Here is a 19,278-nt window from a genome sequence, read left to right as displayed (position 1 = left end):
GATGACAGATCCTCAGGTCCCTAGAATCCCTCCACCAAATGCAAATGTCCCTGCCTTGGGGTGTAACGAGGGTCCCCAGAGTCACACGGTCCTGGGCGTGGGATGGGTGGGGAAGGTTCCTGGAGAACAAGGCCATTACCGGGTGTGGACACACAGGGAGGTGCTGGCTGGGTCGAGGGAGGATAAGCTTGAGCCACAAGTAGCCTGGGTGGTCAAATGGCAGACGCAGTGTCCCCTTGTCACTTCCAGCTTAGCGGCTCTGCTAGGCTGGCTGGGTAAGAGGAGGAGGGGACAGGGGACAAGGACCGGGGGACAAGGACTGGGGCTCGGGACCCGCTCCACTCCGCCAGCTCGGGTGAGGGGGCGAGGGCAGGGGGGCGGGGTTTGGAGTGGGGAGGTGGGCGGGGGCGCGCGCGGGGCTCCTCGCTGATTGGCGGGGGCGGCAATGATTGACAGCGCGCGCCTGCAGCCCCCCCCTCCCACCCCGCGCCCGCCCCGCCCCCGCCCCCGCCACCATCTGCTGGGGATTTGGCGTCGCCACCGCTCGGGGCGCCTGCGGCTCCGGCTCTCCAGGCTCAGGTTCAGGTTGGGGTTCAGGTTCGGGTTCAGCCCCTGCTGCACCTGCTCCGTCCCTCCCAGGGGCTCCCCAAGTTCCCGCCGGGCCCGGCGCCCATGGAACCGTCGCGATGTTCGCGCCCCGGATTCTCGATTTCCAGAAAACCAAGTACGCCAGGTGAGTGCGTGAAGAGGGTGTGCGTGACCCCTGACCCCTGACCCGCCTCCAGCAGAATCAGAATTTATAACTACACCCCTGACCCCGAACCCAGAACCCACACAGCATCTGGAGCTGTCTTCCGAATGGGGTTGGCGTTAGCACCCCAAATCTGCGGATGCCCTGCGCCCTCCCCTTAACCCGGGGACATGGAGGTCCCCATGGCCAGTGACCCTATGAGGATTAAGGGACACAATCCTTGGAAAGACCTGAGCTCGGTGCCTGGACCCCAGAGCGACCCCAGCTATTTAATGCTGAAGGGCTTTTGTGCACCCCTTCTGGGTCCCCCCCACACTTCTCAGCAAGGCAGGGGAATGGGAAGTGGTCTTTTCAGATGGGGAAACTGAGACCCAGGACTCAGGAGAAGCTGCCTGGGTGAATATCCTGGCCCTTTCACCCTTGAGAGCTCTGGGGTCCTCTCTGAGCTCGGTCTGTTTTTCTGGAATGGTGGTGACAGTCCCTTCCCACCTGACGGCTGAGCCCAAGTCTTAGACTCGCAGTTATGGGGGGGCTCTGATCACTCAGGTTTTCCTAGGGTTTTTGTTGGGGGCTGATTATTTGAAAGTGACATGGACATGGAAACCCCTAAAGTCCCTTGGGGTTTCTGGTGGTCTTTTGGGAGGACAAGGCTGGTGTGGCTGGTGCAGCCCCCTCGGCCTTTGCCTGCTATGTCCCCATCACCTTTCACCCTTTCCTGGCAGGGGTCTTCACCTTCAGTGGTCAGGTGGGTGCCTAGCTCCTGTCAGATGGACTTAAGATGGGTTGGCACCGTTTGCTATGGTCACATCAGTGTGGCTCCATGACTCATTACCCCCAGGTGAATGTGTTGCCCCCACCACCCACCCAGGACACCTCTTCAAGTTCTGGTCACACCAAGTGCAGCTAAAGTCCAGATGCTCAGGGTTAGGGTGGCACCCCGGGGGCAGGAAAGGGGCGGCAGGAATGATCTGATTCCCCTTCAGTCTCACGCTCCCCTAAGGTGGGAGTCTCACCTGGAAAAGTAACATGTGCAAACGGCCATCCATGGCTGTGTACATTTTGGTGTGGTTTTTATCCAGTCTTTCTTTTTATATGTATTTTTAAAACAGTTGATTTTTTCCATGCTGGGGTTTGAACTCAAGGTCTACACTTTGAGCCATTCCACCAGCCCTTTGTTGTGATGGGTTTTGTCAAGATAGGGTCTCATGGACTATTTGCCCTGGGCTGAGTTTGAAATGCAATCCTCCTGCTCTCTGCCTCCTGAGTAGCTGGGATTACAGGTGTGAGCTCCTGGCACCCAGCTGGCTGATGTCTTATAAGGCATTGTATCCTAATTTAAAAAGTTCACACTGCTGTGATCTTGTGTTCCTTGTCCTCAATAATTATTTGCAAACTCAGTTTAATATATTCCTAACAGTACATCTCACTGTATTCTGCTTTATTTTTTCCCATGTTTGCATGTTTGTTTCTTGGACCCCACTTTTTTGTGTGGGATGGGATTTGAACTCAGGGCCTCATACTTGCTAGGCAGGTGCTCTTACCACTTGAGCTATGCCCCCCCCCAGCCCTTTGTTTGTGTTTTGTTTTTGAGTCACTAAGTTTGCCTGAGCTGGCTTTGAACTTGTGATATTCTCTCTGCTTCCTGAGTAGCTGGGATTACAGGTGTGCACCCCGGCACCTGTTCCAGATTACAGTTCTATAAATGATCTCTGGGGTCCTCATGCAGCCACATTCAGGAGAGTCTGCTGTGTGAGGACGTACTTGTTCTGTTGTCAATGCTGGGCTTTGCTAGCCAGGTCGTGTCGTTCTCAAGTCTCATGTCATACCCACTTGCTGCCTTGTTTGCCATGATGGGGTGAAATGGTTGCCGCTGTGAATGGACCCATAGTGGAATTTTTGCACGGGACTTGGAGTTTCTTCTAAGGTCACTCAGGCAAAGGTCGAGGTCCCAGCTTGCTCTGCCCAGGGCCATCGGGAGGTCTTAGGGCTTGCATTTTTGCATTCTGTCCTCATTATACAATGTTCTCCTTGTCTGTGGGGCTGCGCAGTGGGGTTGGCCAAAATTCTCCATCTTACAACCTAAATGTTCCCTCAGAGCCGCTTAGATTCTCGCATATTCCATCTAGGACCCTGGCATTCTGCAGGGTCATGAGTTTCTTTCTGTTTTGAGACAGGATCTTGCTCTGTACCCCAAGCTGGCCTGGAACTCAAGGTGCTCCTGTCTCTACCTCCTGAGTGCTGGGATTACAGTCAGGCCATGTGTGCTTTCAACAGTTTTTGTTCTACAGATGATTAACAGTATTCGTGAGGCATCTTTTATGACATCTGGTGCGCAGTTGGGAGCTGCAGAGAGTTGACTATTTACGTCATCGTTGCCATTCACAATGTGCCTCTTTCCAAAGAGGTTTTGAGGCAGTTTGTAAAATAATTAAAAAAAACCCAAATTTCTCAAGGTCTATGGTGCAATCTAAGAAATCCTTTCCTCTTGGGGGACATTCCTCTGTGACTTCAGCAGGCATCTGTGTGTGGAGAGGTGGCGGGGAGGCGGACTTCACTCACTTCTTCTGCTCTGGGTTAAGGCAGATAGCCCTGCACCGGGAGAGGAATCCTGACCGTATGTCTGTCCAGGACTTCCCAACATCACCTCATCTTTCTAGAAATCCTGGCACTAGGTAGAGTTTCCTTTTTTCTTTCCCTCCCTCCCTCCTTTCCTTCTTTCTCTTTCTTCTTCCTTCCTTCCCTTCCTCCCTCCCTCCCTCCCTCCCTCCCTTCCCTCCCTTCTCTCTCCCTCCCTTCCTTCCCTCCCTCCCTTTTCATCCTCCTCCTCCTTTTTCTTCCTCTCTCTTGCCCTCCCTCTCTCCTTCCCATTTTCCTTCCTTTCTTCCTTCCCTCCCACACTCCCTCCCTTCCTTCCTTTCTTCCTTCTTTATCCATCCTCCCTCTTCCTCCTCCTCCTTTTTCTTCCCCCCCTCTTGCAGTGCTGGGGATTGAACCTGTGGTCTACCACTGAGCTAACATCTCCAGCCCATTTTTACTTAATTTTGTCTGCCATGGGCACAGAGAAAGATGGCAGCAGTCATGTTATTTGTCTGAAAAAATCCTACTTCACCTGTGTTTGGGCAGATCCACCCTTAAACAAGAAGAATTCTGTCCCTAACTCTGTCCTTTCCATCAGCACAGGGTCTCACTATATGACACAGGCTGGCCCCGAACCCCCAATCCTTCTGCCTCTGCCTCCTGAGTTGCTGGAATTGCAGCAGGTGCCACCAGACTCGACATTTTTTTTACTTGAACTCAGAGCCTCATCCTTGCTAGGCAGGTACTGTATGACTTGAGTCAATCCACCAGTCCTCCCAACTTGTTTCGAGATAGAATCTCACTAACCTTTGGTCAGACTGAATCCTAATTTCCCAGGCTGCCACTGGTTTAATTCTTATTAACCAGCCAGGCAACACAGACACATTTAACAGCTGGGAGCTGGTGGCTCACGCCTGTAATCCCAGCTACTTGGGAGGCTGAAATCAGGAGGATGGAGGTTGAAGGCTAGCTCAGGGAAATAGTTCTCGAGACCCTCATGTCTAAAATAAGCACAGCAAAATGGACTGGAGGTGTGGCTCAAGGGAAGTCCTGAGTTCAAACCCCAGTCACCCCACACAAGAAGGCCATCTAACATTTATCCTGGACTCTGTGCGCTGGATTCTGAGCCATTCTGGACCTGCCAGGGAAGCCCATCTTATAGACGAGGAGGCAGGTGACAGGTGAAGCCTCCCAGCTGAGGTCAGTGTGACCTCAGGTCTGCCATCTTGCCAGTTCTCCCCTCTTGGGCACCCAGACCCTTCCTGGTCCCCTTGCCCCAGATCTGTCCTAAGCCCACAGTGCCAGAAATCTGCAGCCCTCAGGCTCTGTCACCTGGACAGGACAGAGCTCACCAAGCCACTGGTGGGAGCACCAGAGGGCAAGAGAGCTCTGTGGGGTCAGGCGACTTGGGGACTCTGCGGTCCTGAGGTTGATAGTCACTGCTTCGGGACTGAGGACCCTGCTGCCCTGCAGCTCACACTACTGCGTGGGGGAACAGACCAGAGAAGACGTCTTAACGCGCTTCAGGGGTGGGGGTGTGGCCATGCGAGGACGGGCGTGGCCCTGCCAGGGAGGGGGCGTGGCCTTGCGCGTGTGGGCGTGGCCACGCGAGAGTGGGACTTGGCTTGCGGGTGTGGGCGTGGCTAGGCAAGACGGGCGTGGCCAGGCGGGGGCGGGGCGTGGGGTGGGCGGGGCAGGGACCTTCTGGGGTTGCTCTCGGGGTGATGAGAGGAGATGCAGGCACAGTGGTATGCAGTAGGTGGCAACTAAATGGTGGGTCCATGTAACACATCATGGGGAGTTGCCCGGAGCTGTCCTTTCAGCACCAGAACGCTGCAGCCTTTGCTTCTCTTTGTTTTTTTAAACTCACGATCCTCCTGCCTCTGCCTCCCAAGTGCTGGAATTATAGGCAGGAACCACCATGCAATTCCTTGACCGATGAACTGAACTGAGAAATATGCACGAAGGATCAGGCTGGGAGGTTTTTCTGGAAACCCCGCGACAGCAGCAAAGCAGAGACACCTCTCCAGATTCATCCAGGTGTGGCCCACCATTGCCTTGTCCCAAGTCTAGGCTTGCTTGGCATGTCAACATGTGCCTTCTTTTTTTTTTGCAGCACTGGGTTTTGAACTCAGGGCCTACACCTTGACCTACTCCATCAGTCCTTTTTTTGTGATGGGTTTTTTGAGATAGGGTCTCTGGAACTATTTTCCGGGGCTGGCCTCAAACCGCGATCCTCCTGATCTCAGCCTCCTGAGTAGCTGGGGTTACAGGCGTGAGCCACCAGTGCCTGGCAACACAGGCCCTTGAAAGTAAGCAGGGGACAGTGCTACAGGACCCTCATTGTTGGTCAGAGTGGGTGCTGCTTGGAGCAGGGCTGGGGGGGGCTTCCCACACCCTCTGCAGTCCCTGTGGTGCCAGCATGTTCTGGCATTGGGTGGCCACTCCAGGCATGTCCACTACCCACGTCCGGGTGGTTGTTGATTCATTCACAAGTCTGCTTGAGAGCCAGGGGCTGGGGCACAGCCACGGGCAGAGCTCAGCGCCCCCCCCACCCCAGAAGCTTGTAGTCTACAGGAGGACTCTGTCTCCTGTTAGGGGCACATGGCAAAGGTCATGTGAGATAGCCAAGGATGTGCAGGAAGTGCTGCTTCTGTCCACCTTGTGCTCCAGCATCGGGCATAGGAGAAAACTTAGGATTTAGTTATATGCAACAGAAGCCTCAGTTTAACAGGTATGGAAGGGAAGAGAGAGAGGAGAGGAGAAGAAGAGGAGGAGGAGGAGGAGGAGGAAGAGGAAGAGGAGGAAGAGAAGGAAGGAAGAAAAGAAGGAAGGGAAGGTTGGAAGAGGAAGGCAGGAAGGGAGGGAGAGAGAAGAAGGAAGGAAAGGTAAGAGAGAGAAGAAAAGGAGGAGGAGAAGGAGGAAGAGGAAGGGGAAATTATTGGTGTCCAGAAAGGGAAGGACCATAATTACCTGGCTTCAGGAACAGCTTGATCCAGGGACTCCAAGAGGACCCAGAGAAGCCACCTCCCTCAATGTCTCAGCTCTGCTTTCTCTGTGTACTCTGTTTTCTGCACTGTTCACAGCCCATGGGGAAAGTTGGTTTCTCTCTGCAGTCCTAGACAGCCCTAGACAGTCTCCTTGTCCTGGTTCAATGTGCATGGCCATCCTCAAACCTGTCATGGTGTCTGGAAATGGCTAAACCTGTAATCCCAGCTACTCACGAGGTGGGAGTAGGAGGATCATGGTTTGAGGCCAATCCAGAAAAGTTACAGAGATCGGATCTCAAAAAACAAGCCGAGTGTGGTGGCATACGCTGTAATTCCAGCTACGTGGGAGGCGGAGGTAGGAAGTTCTGGCTCAAGGACAGCTCAGCAAAGTTAGTATGAGACCCTATCTGAAAAATAACCAAAGCAAAAAGGGCTGGGGGAGAGGCTCAAGTGATAGAGCGCCTGCCTAGCAAGTGCGAGACCTTGAGTTCAAATCCCAAGCATTGTCAAGGTACAAGAATTGAGGTGTCTTTGTGCATCAGAGGAGCCCCAGAGAGGGGGCTCCTGTGCCACTGTGGCGGGTCCTTCAGAGTGAACAGGACTTTTCACAGCAGCTGGTGGCATAATCCCAAGGATAGAATGGAGGGGTGAAGTGCTGGAGGTCCAGGGCAGTCAGGCAAGGTCACAGCATAGAGCGGGTGGTGGGGACAAAGCCAGACACTTGGCGGCTGATCTGGGGCTCTGCAGAGCTGTTTAGGGCTTTTAGGCTGGGCATGCTCTGGGCTTCAGAAGGACATGGTGGGGAGGGAAGAGGTCCCTTGCGGACCTCCAGGAGGGACAGAAAGCAGGGTGGCACCTTCCTGGAACCCTAAGTAGTGGCTGGGTGCGTGCAGCATCACGACCCTCTACCCTGAGCACCAAAATCTGGAAGTTTTGCCTTAAAAAGGAAGGGCATTCTGACACAGTTGAGCCATGGGACATGGTGCTCATAGAAGTAAACTGGTCACATAAAGATGCCATTTCTTGGCGGTCCCCAGGAGAAGTGAGTCCATAGCGACAATGCAGAATGGTGGGTGTCAGGGTCTGGGGGAGGGATGAGCAGGAGACTCTGTCTCCTGTTAGGAGCACATGGCAAAGGTCATGTGAGATAGCCAAGGATATGGGGACAGTTCTAGTTTGAGATGCTGAGCAGTTGTGGAGATGAATGGTGGTGGTGGTTGACAACACTGGCTGTGCTCAATGTCACTGGACTGTCCACTTAAGAATGGTTAAGATGGGCTAGGCATGGTGGTGCTCACCTGTAATCCCAGCTACCCAGGAGGGTGGCAAGTTTGAGGCCAGACTGGGCTGAAAAGCAAAATACAAAACAAAAAAGGGTTGGGTGTGGCTCAAGTAGTAGAGTGCTTGTCTAGCAAGCATGAGGCCCTGAGTTCAAACCCCAGTACCACCAAAAACAGGTTAAGATGGCACATTTTATATCATGTGTATTTTGCCATAATTAAAAATTATTAAAAAGCTAACTGGAGATGGCAGCATAGGCAGGTGATTTACTAAATATGAAAGGAGATGGGGGAAAAGGAAAGGGAAGTGGTGTTGGGGTCACTCTATCTGTTGCTGTGACAAAATACCTGAGTCAGCACTTTGAAGGCATGAAGGTTCATTTTGGTTCATGGCTTCAGGCCACTTGAACAGCTCATCAAGGCAGCAGAAAGAGATCAGTTCACCTCCGGACAACCAGGATGGAAAGAGAGAGAGAGAGAGAGAGAGAGAGAGAGAGAGAGAGAGAAGCTCCAGTGGTCCACTTCCTCCAGCTGGGACAAAACCTTGAACACACAAGCCTGTGGGTGACATTTCATAGCATGGATGCAATGTCGTCTTAGTCTGCCTGGCAGCTATGACAAAATGCGCAGACTGGGCAACTTATAACTAACAAACACATTTCTCAAAGTTCTGGAGGCCGAGTCCGAGGTGAGGGCCCTGGGAAGGTCCCATTCTCTCCGTGGTGCAGTTGGTTGAATTTTGTATCCACACGTGGCAGAAAGAGGGTGGGAGGGTCTCTGTTTGTGTGTGTGTGTGTGTGGCAGTACTGGGGTTTGAACTCAGGGCCTTGCACTTGCTCTGGAATTGCTCTACCACTCGAGCCTCGCCCCAACTCATTTTGCTTTAATTATTTTTCAGGTGGCGTCTTGCGTTTTTGCCTGGGCCAGCCTTGGACCTCGATTGTCCTATTCCTCCCTCGTAGCTGGGATTACAGATGTGAGCCACCATGCCTGGCTTGGTTTTTTAATTTTTGAGGCAGTGTCTCACTATTTTGGCCAGGCTGATTTCCCACTCATAAGCTGAAACGATTCTCCTCCCCGCAGTCTCCTAAGTAGATGGGATACAGCAGTGCTTTATTTTTTAATGAATTTATATCTAATTATCCACATGTGGCTTGCTGGTGGGTCACATTGTCATGCAACTGCATTATCAGGGTTTAATTAGATTCAGGATGACTGTTTTTGACAAGCAGGACAAGAAACATAACAAACCAACACAACACACTTCTTATACCGCACGCAGGAGATGGGAGACATCTGGTCGACCTGCTCCATTAGGCTGGTGCCTTAACCCCCGTGATGCTCCGCCCCCTTCGCGTATCCCGTTGCTTGGCAACCGCTCACCCTGTGGTCTCTCTGGGTATCATGGTCTGAGTCAATCACTTCATTAAAGGTTACAGCTCTGTGATTTTCTTTTCAAAAAGATCTTCACTTAATTGAAGAAGACCCTGCCTTCTGCATCCCTCCGCCAGCCTTCCAAAAGTCGGATCCAAGATAAAAGCAGGATTTCATGCATTCCTTTCAAAGAGAGGCCAAAGAGGGGAAAGAATCGATTGCCTTGGATTTGGAGCGGATATTCTTAGCCGTGTGGATGGTGTTTCAGCTCCCTGAAGCCCCTGGGATTGTGTCCTCTCCCTCTCTCCCTCTCTCTCTCTCTCTCTCTCTCTCTCTCTCTGTCCTTCCCTGACTCTCTCTCTGTCCCTCCCTCCCTCCCTCCCTCAGTCCTCTCCCTCCCTCCCTCTGCAGGGAACTCTTTCTCACGCTGATGGCTGCTCTGGAATTTTGAACCTTGGCCGAGCGGGGGCTGGGCTGTGGGGGTGGAGGTGGGGGTGATGTCCCCAAGCCGCAGGTACTGACCCAAGTCACAAGACATAGTACCAGCCAGCATCAATATTACACACAGCTGCTGGGGGCTGCTCTGTGTCCCTGGGAGGGAAGCGCTCACCCGGGCTCCCTCCTGGCACCCCCATCTCTGGGCTAAGGTTTCCCTGGGAGGGAGGGAGGCTTTGCTCATTCCATTCACAGAGCTCCTCTCAACAGAGTCACATCTGGGATCCTCCTCGAAGGGCATGGAAGCCAGGTGTGGTAGTCCTGTCTATAAACCCAGCATTGGGAGGCAGAGGAGGAGGATGGAAAGTTTGAGGCCAGCCCAAGCAAAAGTCAGCAAGACCCTATCTGAAAACTGAAATATAAACAAAAGGGCTGGGGCACAGCTCAAGTGGTAGAGCCTGAGCTCAAACCCCAGGATCGTCAAAAAAAAAAAAAAAAAAGTGTGAGTTTGTGTGTGGGGGGTGTCACTGGTGCTGCCACTGTGAGAACCAGGGTGGTGGCAGTGGCTCCATAGCTCACCAGGGATACTTCCAGGCCACAGCCCTGTCATGAAGCCAGGGAGGGGAGACTGCAGAGCCCCACACAGGGCAGGAAGCTGGCAGCCGGTTTGCCCACTGCTCACTGTGGTCACCAGAGCCAGTGGATGGTCTGTGGCCTGTCCCTTCTAGAGCCAGTGGAGGAGAGCAGGAGTGTGACACACTGTGCGTTTTGGTGGCAGAGCCCCTCCCAGCCCCTCTTATTTGGGGTCTGGCTCTGTCCTACTGCCCTTTCTCCCTCCCCCCACTTTTTTTCTTCTCTTTTTGCAGTACTGGGGATTGAACCCAGGGCTTTGAGCCTACAGGGCAAGCGCTTACCACTTGAACTTTTGTATTTTGTTTTTGAGACCAAGTCTCACTGATTTTGCAATATTTGCTCTGAAAGGACTTGGGGAGGAGAATATGAATAAATGAATTAAAAAAAAAAGAAAGGGACAGACGTGCTGAAGACGGCCCATGTACACTATAGACACGTCTGTAAATATCACAATGAAACCCCCCCTGATTTCAAACCCCAGTCCCCCAAAAGCAGGAGGGCGGTATTTAGATGAACAAAAAAAGAGACTCGTGCAGTTTAGCCCTTGGGCTTGTCTTGTGAAGTTTCCAGAAGGTTGCAGCTCAGGATGGTTAGTGGCTCTTCCCTGGGTCACACAGCCAGGGCCGGACAGTAGGGCTAGTGAGCTGCCCACTGGGTTCAAGTCCCGACTCTGCTCAGGCTCAGTGTGCAGCGTAGCCAGGTCCCCTGGTGCCAGGCCTTGCGCGGTGGGTGTCACAGTAGAGTGGCTCTGTGACGTGGAAGGAATGAGTTGATAGAGGTAGAACTTCTGGGCTGGGGTGTCCTAGATCTGCTAGGCGTCCCCTGGCTGGTGTGACACCAGAGATAGGACAGAAAAATGTCTTCCCACTGGCCCCTCAGGCAAAGTATCCTTTGTCATCTTTCAGCTGACAATGTGCCAACTTGAAAAGTCACTCTGTCACTTGGGGTGTAGTTCGGGGTAGGCGCTGGCTTTGGAGGGCCTGGGGACTTGGCTTGCAAGGGGGAGAAAATAAAATTAAAAAAAAAAAAGAGCAACCCTAGGTGGCACCTGCTGATCTGTGACTCTGATTGGCTGCCGATGATGTCGTAGGAATAGCCGGGTGGTGATTGGTGGGAGGAGGGAGGGCTGCTCTGCTCCCCTGGGGGTGGCTCAGGAGGCAGCTGCAGAGGGATGGGATGGCCAAGGGTCCCCGGCTTTGTTGGGGTGAGCTCATCCCTCGTCCCACTCAGCACTTCCTGACCCATCATCTCCTGGGGCCTCCCAGAGAGGCAGGGAGGTGGGGCAGATGTCATCGTTCTTTCCTGCTGAGTCCTTTGGACCTGGCACATGGTCCAACCACAGGTCGTTCCAGCCTTGTTTCTTCTTTTTTTAATGCGCTGCTGGGATTTGAACTCAGGGCCCACACCTTGAGCCACTCCACCAGCCCTATATTTGTGATGGGTTTTTCAAAATAGGGTACATAAGCTGTTTGTCTGGTCTGGCTCTGAACCGCGATCCTCCTGATCTCTGCCTCCTGAGTAGCTGGGATTACACGTGTGAGCCACCAGTGCCTGGCTGGTTTCTCCCTCTGTTCCCAGCTCTCTGTCCCTGGATTTTAATCTCACGGCCGTTCTTGGTGGCCCAAATTCAAGGTCTCTTTCCCAAAGACTGAGCCAAGACACTTGGCGGTTGCAGGGGAGTGCTGACTTTGTGAATGGACACAAAGAAACAGCCCAGGGGCCCAGAGAGTGGGGGAGAGACTTCCCGGGGGCCACTTGGCCCTGGCTGGCCTTGGGACAGACAGACAGATCCCCCTTTGTCTGGGAGCCCAGGCAAACTTCTTTAGTTCCTTGTCCAAGGGACTCAGGGTTGGCGCTGACAGGCACTGACCCAGCTGGGACGGGGTGGCAGTTTTCCCAAGAGCGGGATGGCCTCTCTCTGGAGCCACAGACACCCCCGACCCCCACCCCAGGCAACAGGCCAGGGGACAGGGGACTTGCTGAGGAGCCTGGCTTCTGCCAGACTGTGGAGGACACAGTGGGGGAGGGCAGCTAGAGGTAGAAGGGTCAGCCCAGCACCCAGGCCCCAAACCAGCTCATTTCCCCTCTGTCACTGTACCTCTGCCCGGGACGGCCACCGTCTGACTTTATCCTCAAACGTCTGTTGCCTGCTTTTGCACTTGATGGAAATTGAGTCAAGGACTGGGGTGTGCCTCAGTGGTAGAGCACTTGCCTAGCATGTGCAAGGCCCTGGGTTCCCCAGCACCACAAAACAAAATGAAAAAAAACAAAACAAAACGAAACTTGAGGGTGGCTGGGCATGGTAACTCGCGCCTGTAATCCCAGCTACTCAGGATGGGGAAATCAGGAGGATCGAGGTTCCAGGCCAGCCAGGGCAAAAAAAAATTAGCAAGATCCCATCTCAACAAACAAACTGTGAGTGGTGACACGCCTGTGGTCCCAGCTACACGGGAGGCAGACGTAAAAGGATTACAGACTGAGGCTGGCCTGGGCAAAACGTTGAGACCCGATCTGAAAAATAACTAAAGCACAAAGAAGGTTGTGGGCGTGGCTCAAGTGGTAGAGCTCCTGACTAGACAGCACAGGGCCCCGAGTTCAAATCCCAGCACTGCCCCCCCCCACACAAAAGGGCGCTTAAGAGGGAAATGCCACTTTGAACGTGTGGCGTTCTCTCACTGAGCGTAGTGTTTTGTCTGTCTGTCTGCCTGATTTTGGAGTGCTGGGGATCAAATCTGGGGCCTTGTGCGGGCTGAATGTGTGTTGTGTCCTGAGCTGTAGCCAGCCCCTACCATAGTTTTTGAGGTCCGTCCTAGTTGTAGCATGAATCGGTAACCTCATTCTTTTTTACGGTTGAGTAATAGTCCCTTGTGTGGACAGACCACATTGTTTTTTTATCCAGACACCCATCTGTATCCCAGGTGATTTTTAATTTTTGTCGCATAGGTTGGTCTTGAACTCCTGGGCTCAGCAATCCTTGTCTTTCAGGCTCCCGAGCAGCTGGGAGGTACACAGGTATTCTTTTTTTGTAGTACTGAGATTTGAACTCAAGTCGTCATGAATTTGAAGCAGGTGCTCTGCCCCCTGAGCCACGCCCCTGGCCCTGTTTTGCTCTGTTTATTTTGGAGGTGGGGGTCTCACTTTTTGTCCAGGCCAGCCTGGACCTGGGTCCTCCCATTTTAAGCTTCCCACCATTGCTGGGATGGCAGGCGTGAGCCACCACAACCAGCCTTCTTCTGTGGAGATGGGGTCTCACGAACTTGCCTGGGCCGGCCTCAAACCACAATCCTCCTGATCGCAGTCTCCCATATAGCTGGGATTACAGACGTGAGGCACAGCGCCCAGCTCCACTCTTAATGTGTGGCCAAGATTGACAGTCAAGGGCCTAACTTTTCATAGCCCCACTTTCAGATTGCAGCAATGATAGCCACTTTACAAGGAGGCTGTGGGCTTAAGCAAGTGCCTCTGCGTACCTGGACTCAGTAAGAAAACGGTCAGGTCTGACGAGAGGACTCTCTGGGCCCCCGATGTGTGTCTGGTACCTTGTGGGTGCGGAAGCCAGAATATTCTCTCGTGGAAACGGCAGACTAGGTGGCATCTCCTCTTTTCCACACACCGGGGAGCGGCAGCCCAGAGACGTTTGTCATTTCAGTGAGCACACACAGCCGAGAGCGACTGCACCGAGATTTTGCAGGTCTGAAGCTCGTGCCCTTGCCGCTTGGAATGGAAATTCAGCATCCTGTGCCAGGCTCCCGCCGGGCTCGATCGTGGCTCGGTTTGGGAGCCTTCCAAGTGGTCGTGGTCACACAGTCGTCCAAGCTCCAAGGGTCATTCACAAAATGGGGTCTTCTGTTCCTCCAGGGGACTAAAGTGTCAGTTCTTGCAGGAGGAATTGGCTGCCGGTTGGCTTGTTTGTGTTCCTCCTGCCTCAGCCTCCCGAGAGCCGGGATTACAGGCGTGCATCGCCAGCCCGGCCTCCCTGGTCTTGAGGCTGCCGCTCTGTGCTGAGCATCCCATTTTGATCATGGCTTTTACCTGTTAAAGACAAAGCCCGCTGGGTGCCGGTGGCTCACATCTGTCAGCCCAGCCTTCCAGGAGGCTCAGATTGGGAAGATCCTGGTCTGAGACCGCAATCCTGCTTCTGACTCCCGAGTGCTGGGATTACAGACGTGCACCACCACACCTGGCTGGCTGCAACTCCATTTCTGTGACACTCTGGAAACAGCAAAGTCCTGGGGGAAGGAACAGGCAGGGCAGCCGTCCACGGGGCTGGGCTTTGTAGCCTTCTTTGGGTGACTTGGGGGTGAGTTTTGGGGAGGTTCGTGTGCCTGTTACTTACCGTGATCAAAACCCACAAACCTGTATAGTCGCTTTGCCAACAGCAAAGTCAAACATGAATTGAAACCGAATCTTCCATCTCTTCACATCCCCTTCCAGAGGCTAATGGAGGGACCCGGACCCCAGGGGTTAAAGGAAACTTCTCGAGTCTTCAGAGTGGTGGGAACTGGTTTTTGGGCCTCTGCCTGGCCTCCTTTTTTTTTTTTCACCTCCCTTCCTGGCCTTCAACAGCCCGAGCATAAACGAGAGACAAGGGGGTTTTGTGGAGCCAGAAATAAATAAATGAGTGGTGTCCTGGGTCGCCACGGCAACCGTGACATCACCCTGGAGCCCGTGACAGTGGCGCCATGGGTGGCGTTCTTTGTTAAAGTCACAGAGGAGGAAAGGGAGGCCCGGGCCACCAGGGTGCAGGTGCAGGAGAACCCCTGCCGTAGACATGGGGCTAACCACTTAGTACCCGCGCCCCCGGTGGCAGCACAAATTGTCACCCCTGCCTTGGGGACTTTTGGCAGAGTGTGTACCTGGGCCAGTGTCCCGCAGCTGCAGGCCCAGCTTCTGGCCCCCTGGTGGCCGCTGTGGTTCTGTCACAGCCCCAAGGCCAAGGAGCGGCCATGGCTCCAGGATGCATCCCTGCGTCTCGTCTCTGTCACTGTGTCCAGGGACCGTGTCCGGGGCGGGCGCCCTGTTCCTCTGTGACCAAAACCCTGACTGTCCTCCCTCGCTCCTTTCTCTTTATAGACAGGGTTTCGCTGTGTAGCTCAGGCTGGCCTCCAGTCCTCCATCCTCCTGCCTCCACTCCCAAGTGCTGGCAGGGCCCACTTTCAAGCCGCCCTTGCCGGGTGCGCAGACCGTGGAGGCAGAGCACTGGGCGCGGCCAGCCTGGCTGGGAGGCCCGGGACTTGCAAGCTGGAGGGGTGCGGAGGGGAGGGTGAGACTCCGCAAGGCCCTGGGCTCGGAGTAATAAAGTGCTCGACAAGTGGTTCGTTGACTGTACTTAACTTGGGGCTAGCACACAGACGGTGCTCAATAGATGCTCTGTGAACTAGACCAGCACAGAGGCAGCACACAAAAGGTACTCGGGATGCTCTGTACTGTACTGCCATGGGTTCAGCATACAGAAGGCGCTCAGTACACGCCTGACACCAGCATACAGAAGGCGTCTAATAGATGCTCGGCAAGCCATGCTGCCTGGAGCCCGGTTTTTGGTGACTTTGGTATTTGTCCCCCTCACCATGAAATTCTGTGCCTGCCCTGTGTGCGAGTCCTGCCCGCTGGCCTGTGACCCCGGGGTGCGCAGTCTGTCCCCCGCCTCCTGGACGCCTCCTCACTGCCGGGCTGACTCTCGTGTGTCATCCACCGACTGGGGAGCCCGGCTGGGGCCACGTCCCCGTGACTCCTGGTGATGTCACTTCTGCCCCGGGGACTCCCACCTGTGAACTGAGTCACAGCTCCACGCGGTGCTGGTGAGGACCCGAGGGGACCAGAGGGGACCATGGAGATTTGAAGACTCCAGAGCCACCTGGCAATTCCATATGCAGCTCTGAGCTCCCCTCGATGGCACATTTGCCAGCTGGACTTTTGTCACCGTGACCAGTGCTGGAGAGAAGCCATTTAAAAGAGGGGGCTTTGTTTGTGATGCTTTTGCGCTCCTGGGATTTGAACTCAGGGCCTTGCGCTGGCTAGGCAGGCGTCCTGTCACGAGAGCCACGTCTCAGTCCCACAGGGAGGATTTAGTTTGCTTGTGGTGCCAGAGGTTTCTGCCATGACAGGGAAGATGTGGTGAGGGACAGAGAGAGAGACAGACAGACAGACAGAGTCAGGGGGAGAGAGATAGCTAGAAAGATGGGGAGAGACACGGACAGCGAGCAGGAGAGAGAGATGCCCGAGCTAGGAGGCTCTCTCTTGTCCCATCCGCGCCCATCCCACACTCAGGCCGGGTCCTCCCCCCTTAGTTAATCTGCCTGGAACACCTCCCAGACACCCGCAAGTGCGCTGCACCAACCTCCTAGGCGTCTGTCCACTCCACCAAGGTGACCGTCAGCACGAGTATCACATATTCACCAAAACACACACAACGGCCTGCCAGCAGTTCCCCCAGCTGCCCTGCCCTGGAATGTCCCCTCAGTACACTGTGTGGTACTGTCCATCTAGTGGAATACTACACAGCCGTGAAAAAGCCCACATATTCTTCTGGAGCAAAAGATGCCAGAAACAAAAGGGCGTGTGCTGCGTGAGCGCACTGGCTGCAAGTCCAAGGGCAGGAAGATCTCATCTCCACTGACAATGTCAGTGTTTCCCACTGGGGGAGGGACAGAGGGACGCTTTCCAGGGGTGGCATCAAATGACCTAGGTCTTCCTGGGTAGTGTCACATGGGTATGTGTGCGTAAGGAAAAATTCCACAAGCCGTAACCTTGGAAAGCTAACGTGTGTGTGTTATACTGACAGAAATAAAACAGCCGAGTCTGGTGGTGCGTGCCTGTAACCCCGGCACTGCGGAGACTGAGGCGGGTGGAGTGTTCAAGGCCAGCCTTGACCATGTGGTGACTTCTAGGCCAGCCTGGGCTACCTAGGAAGGCCCCGTCTCCAAAATCATCACCAGAAGGAGAGGAGGAAGAAGGGAGGGAGATGGAGGGAGGATGGTGGGGTGGCGAGGTCTTTGGTCCTTTGGGAGGTGTCCCGAATCTGTTCCTGGATTCTACCTCTGTTCCAGGTTCATGAACCACCGCGTCCCGGCCCACAAGCGGTACCAGCCCACGGAGTACGAGCATGCAGCCAACTGTGCCACCCACGCTGTGAGTCAGCCGGGGACGGCGGGAGGGGACACTTGTCTCCTTGCCCACACACACGTCAGCCCACCCTAAGCAACCCGTTCCTCTCATCTCCCGTGGTCTGCGTCCATCTGTTCCATTCTTGTCCTTAGCTGCCCCCTCTGAAAGACAGGGCAGAAAGATGGCCCCAGCCTCCCCATCCACCAAGACTCAGAGAAGCCCTGAGCCGGTACCCACATTTTGCCTTGCACTCTGCCAAGCTAGAATGACCATCGCTCAGTCATTCAGCAAACAGTCCCTGGTGCGCTCCTGAGAGAGAGCGGGGAGAAGTACATTGGGGGGAAGGTGGCTGAGGGGCTGGATCACACATGTGAAAGGATTTGGGGTCTCCATTCTCTCCCACTAACCAGGATGGACCGTCCACAGTTTAAACCCATTAACAAGTTCCGTGTACAACTGTGTTGTTCTGGGCTGGGGTGTCCGTTCAGGCAAAGTTGGGGACATAAGTGACACCTGTGTGGCGTGTGGCACACCAGACTCCTCTGTTGGAGACTCTGGGGGGACACTGGGGCCTGGGGGTGGCCAGCTATTCCCTGGCCAGTGTCCTTACACCATTGGCGAGTCTAATGGACAAGCCTTGTCTGATTTGGATTTAATTGTGTTGAAATTTAAATTTCAATTAAAAATACCCGGCATACTTCGTAAAATCTAGTCAGGGGCCAGTGGCTCACGCCTGTAATCCCAGCTACTCGGGAGGCAGAGATCAGGAGGATCGGTGTCCAAGGCCAGCCCAGGCAAATAGTTCCTGAGACCCTGTCTCAAAAAACCCATTCCACAAAAGGACAGGTGGAGTGGCTCACAGTGTGGGCCCTGAGTTCAAATCCCAGCACTGCGAAAATAGTGAATTTGACTCCATTGACACAAAACGCAACAAGTCATTGCCTCGGGGGCTCTGGCCACCATTCCAAGGCCCGGGGCAGCCATGCTGGCTACATTCGGGGTGGTTGGGGGTTGGGGACTGGGTCCTGGCATTGCGCGGACAGCCGGCTGTCCCTTTCCTCCAGTTTTGGATCGTTCCCAGCATCCTCGGCAGCTCCAACCTCTACTTCCTGTCGGATGACGACTGGGAGACCATTTCTGCCTGGATCTACGGCCTGGGCCTCTGTGGCCTCTTCGTGGTGTCCACTGTGTTCCACACCGTGTCCTGGAAGAAGAGCCACCTCAGGTACGTCCTCCCGGGCACGGAGGGGACAGCAGCTGGGCAGGGTGACCCCAGGCTGAAGGATGGAGCAGGACCCTGAGCTTGCAGGTGACATAAGAGGTGAGCCAGGAGTGGACCAAGGATCGGTGACAGCAGGGCCATCTTTGGGGACAAAGTAGCCCTGCCCGGGGAGGCGAGTTGAGTCCCATCTGCCCCACGGGCACCTCGGCCCTGTGTCCAGCTCTGAGAGGAACCCCAAGAGCCAGCGTCTGCTCGCAGAGTCCCCGGTAGGGGTCACGTGGCCACCGCGCCCAGTGTCCAGGCACTGGTCGTTCCCAGTCAGCACTGAGGTCATGAGACTAGCAGTTCAAGACCAGCCTTGGGCAAATTTGCAAGACCCCATCTCCATCAGCAGCTGGGCATGGTGGTGCACACCTGCCACCCGGTGTCGTGGGCTAAATAGGATGAATGAGGTCCAGCCCAGCCTGGGGCTAAAAGTGAGACCCGATCTTCAAAATTCTCAGAGCAAACAGGGCCGGCGGAGCGGCTCAAGTGGCAGAGCGCCTGCCTAGCGAGCGTGAGGTCCTGAGTTCAAACCCCAGTGCTGCCGAAAAACCAGACACACAGTCAGCGCCAGAAAGCGCTCTGGTTACCGTAGGAGCCCCACTTTCTTCTCGTGTTCAGGAAGACGTGCAGTTGAGGACGGGCGGCCCCGAGCCCGGCAGACGCCCAGCCTGCAGGGCACAACCGTAGTGTGCATCGGTCACCATTGCTGCGTGACAAAGACCCCAGAAACACGGCTGACTGGCGTAACTAACTGCCTACTCCCTTTCCAAGCCCCGGGGTCTCAGGGTCACAGAGCCGTGTCTTGGGGTCCCCCTGAGACCCCAAGGTGACGCTGTGTCACCTCAGGTCCCTCTGGGGCCGAGAGTC

General features: G+C 54.6%; 1 protein-coding gene across 1 annotated transcript in view; it reads left to right on the top strand.

Annotated features, from left to right (window-relative positions):
• Positions 1-511: 511 nt before the first annotated feature.
• Positions 512-19,278, top strand: part of Mmd2 (monocyte to macrophage differentiation associated 2) — a 33,726-nt gene continuing 14,959 nt past the window's right edge. Inside the window, 3 exon segments of the mRNA XM_020177052.2 lie at positions 512-733; positions 17,087-17,168; positions 18,209-18,369. Of these exon segments, the coding sequence (XP_020032641.2) occupies positions 687-733; positions 17,087-17,168; positions 18,209-18,369 (290 nt within the window). The 5' untranslated portion in view covers positions 512-686.

This window comes from Castor canadensis, chromosome 6 (genome assembly GCF_047511655.1).
Source record: "Castor canadensis chromosome 6, mCasCan1.hap1v2, whole genome shotgun sequence".
Taxonomy (NCBI): Eukaryota; Metazoa; Chordata; class Mammalia; order Rodentia; family Castoridae; genus Castor; species Castor canadensis.
Note: the sequence above shows the minus strand (reverse complement) of the source record. Positions and strands in the feature narration are given on the sequence as shown.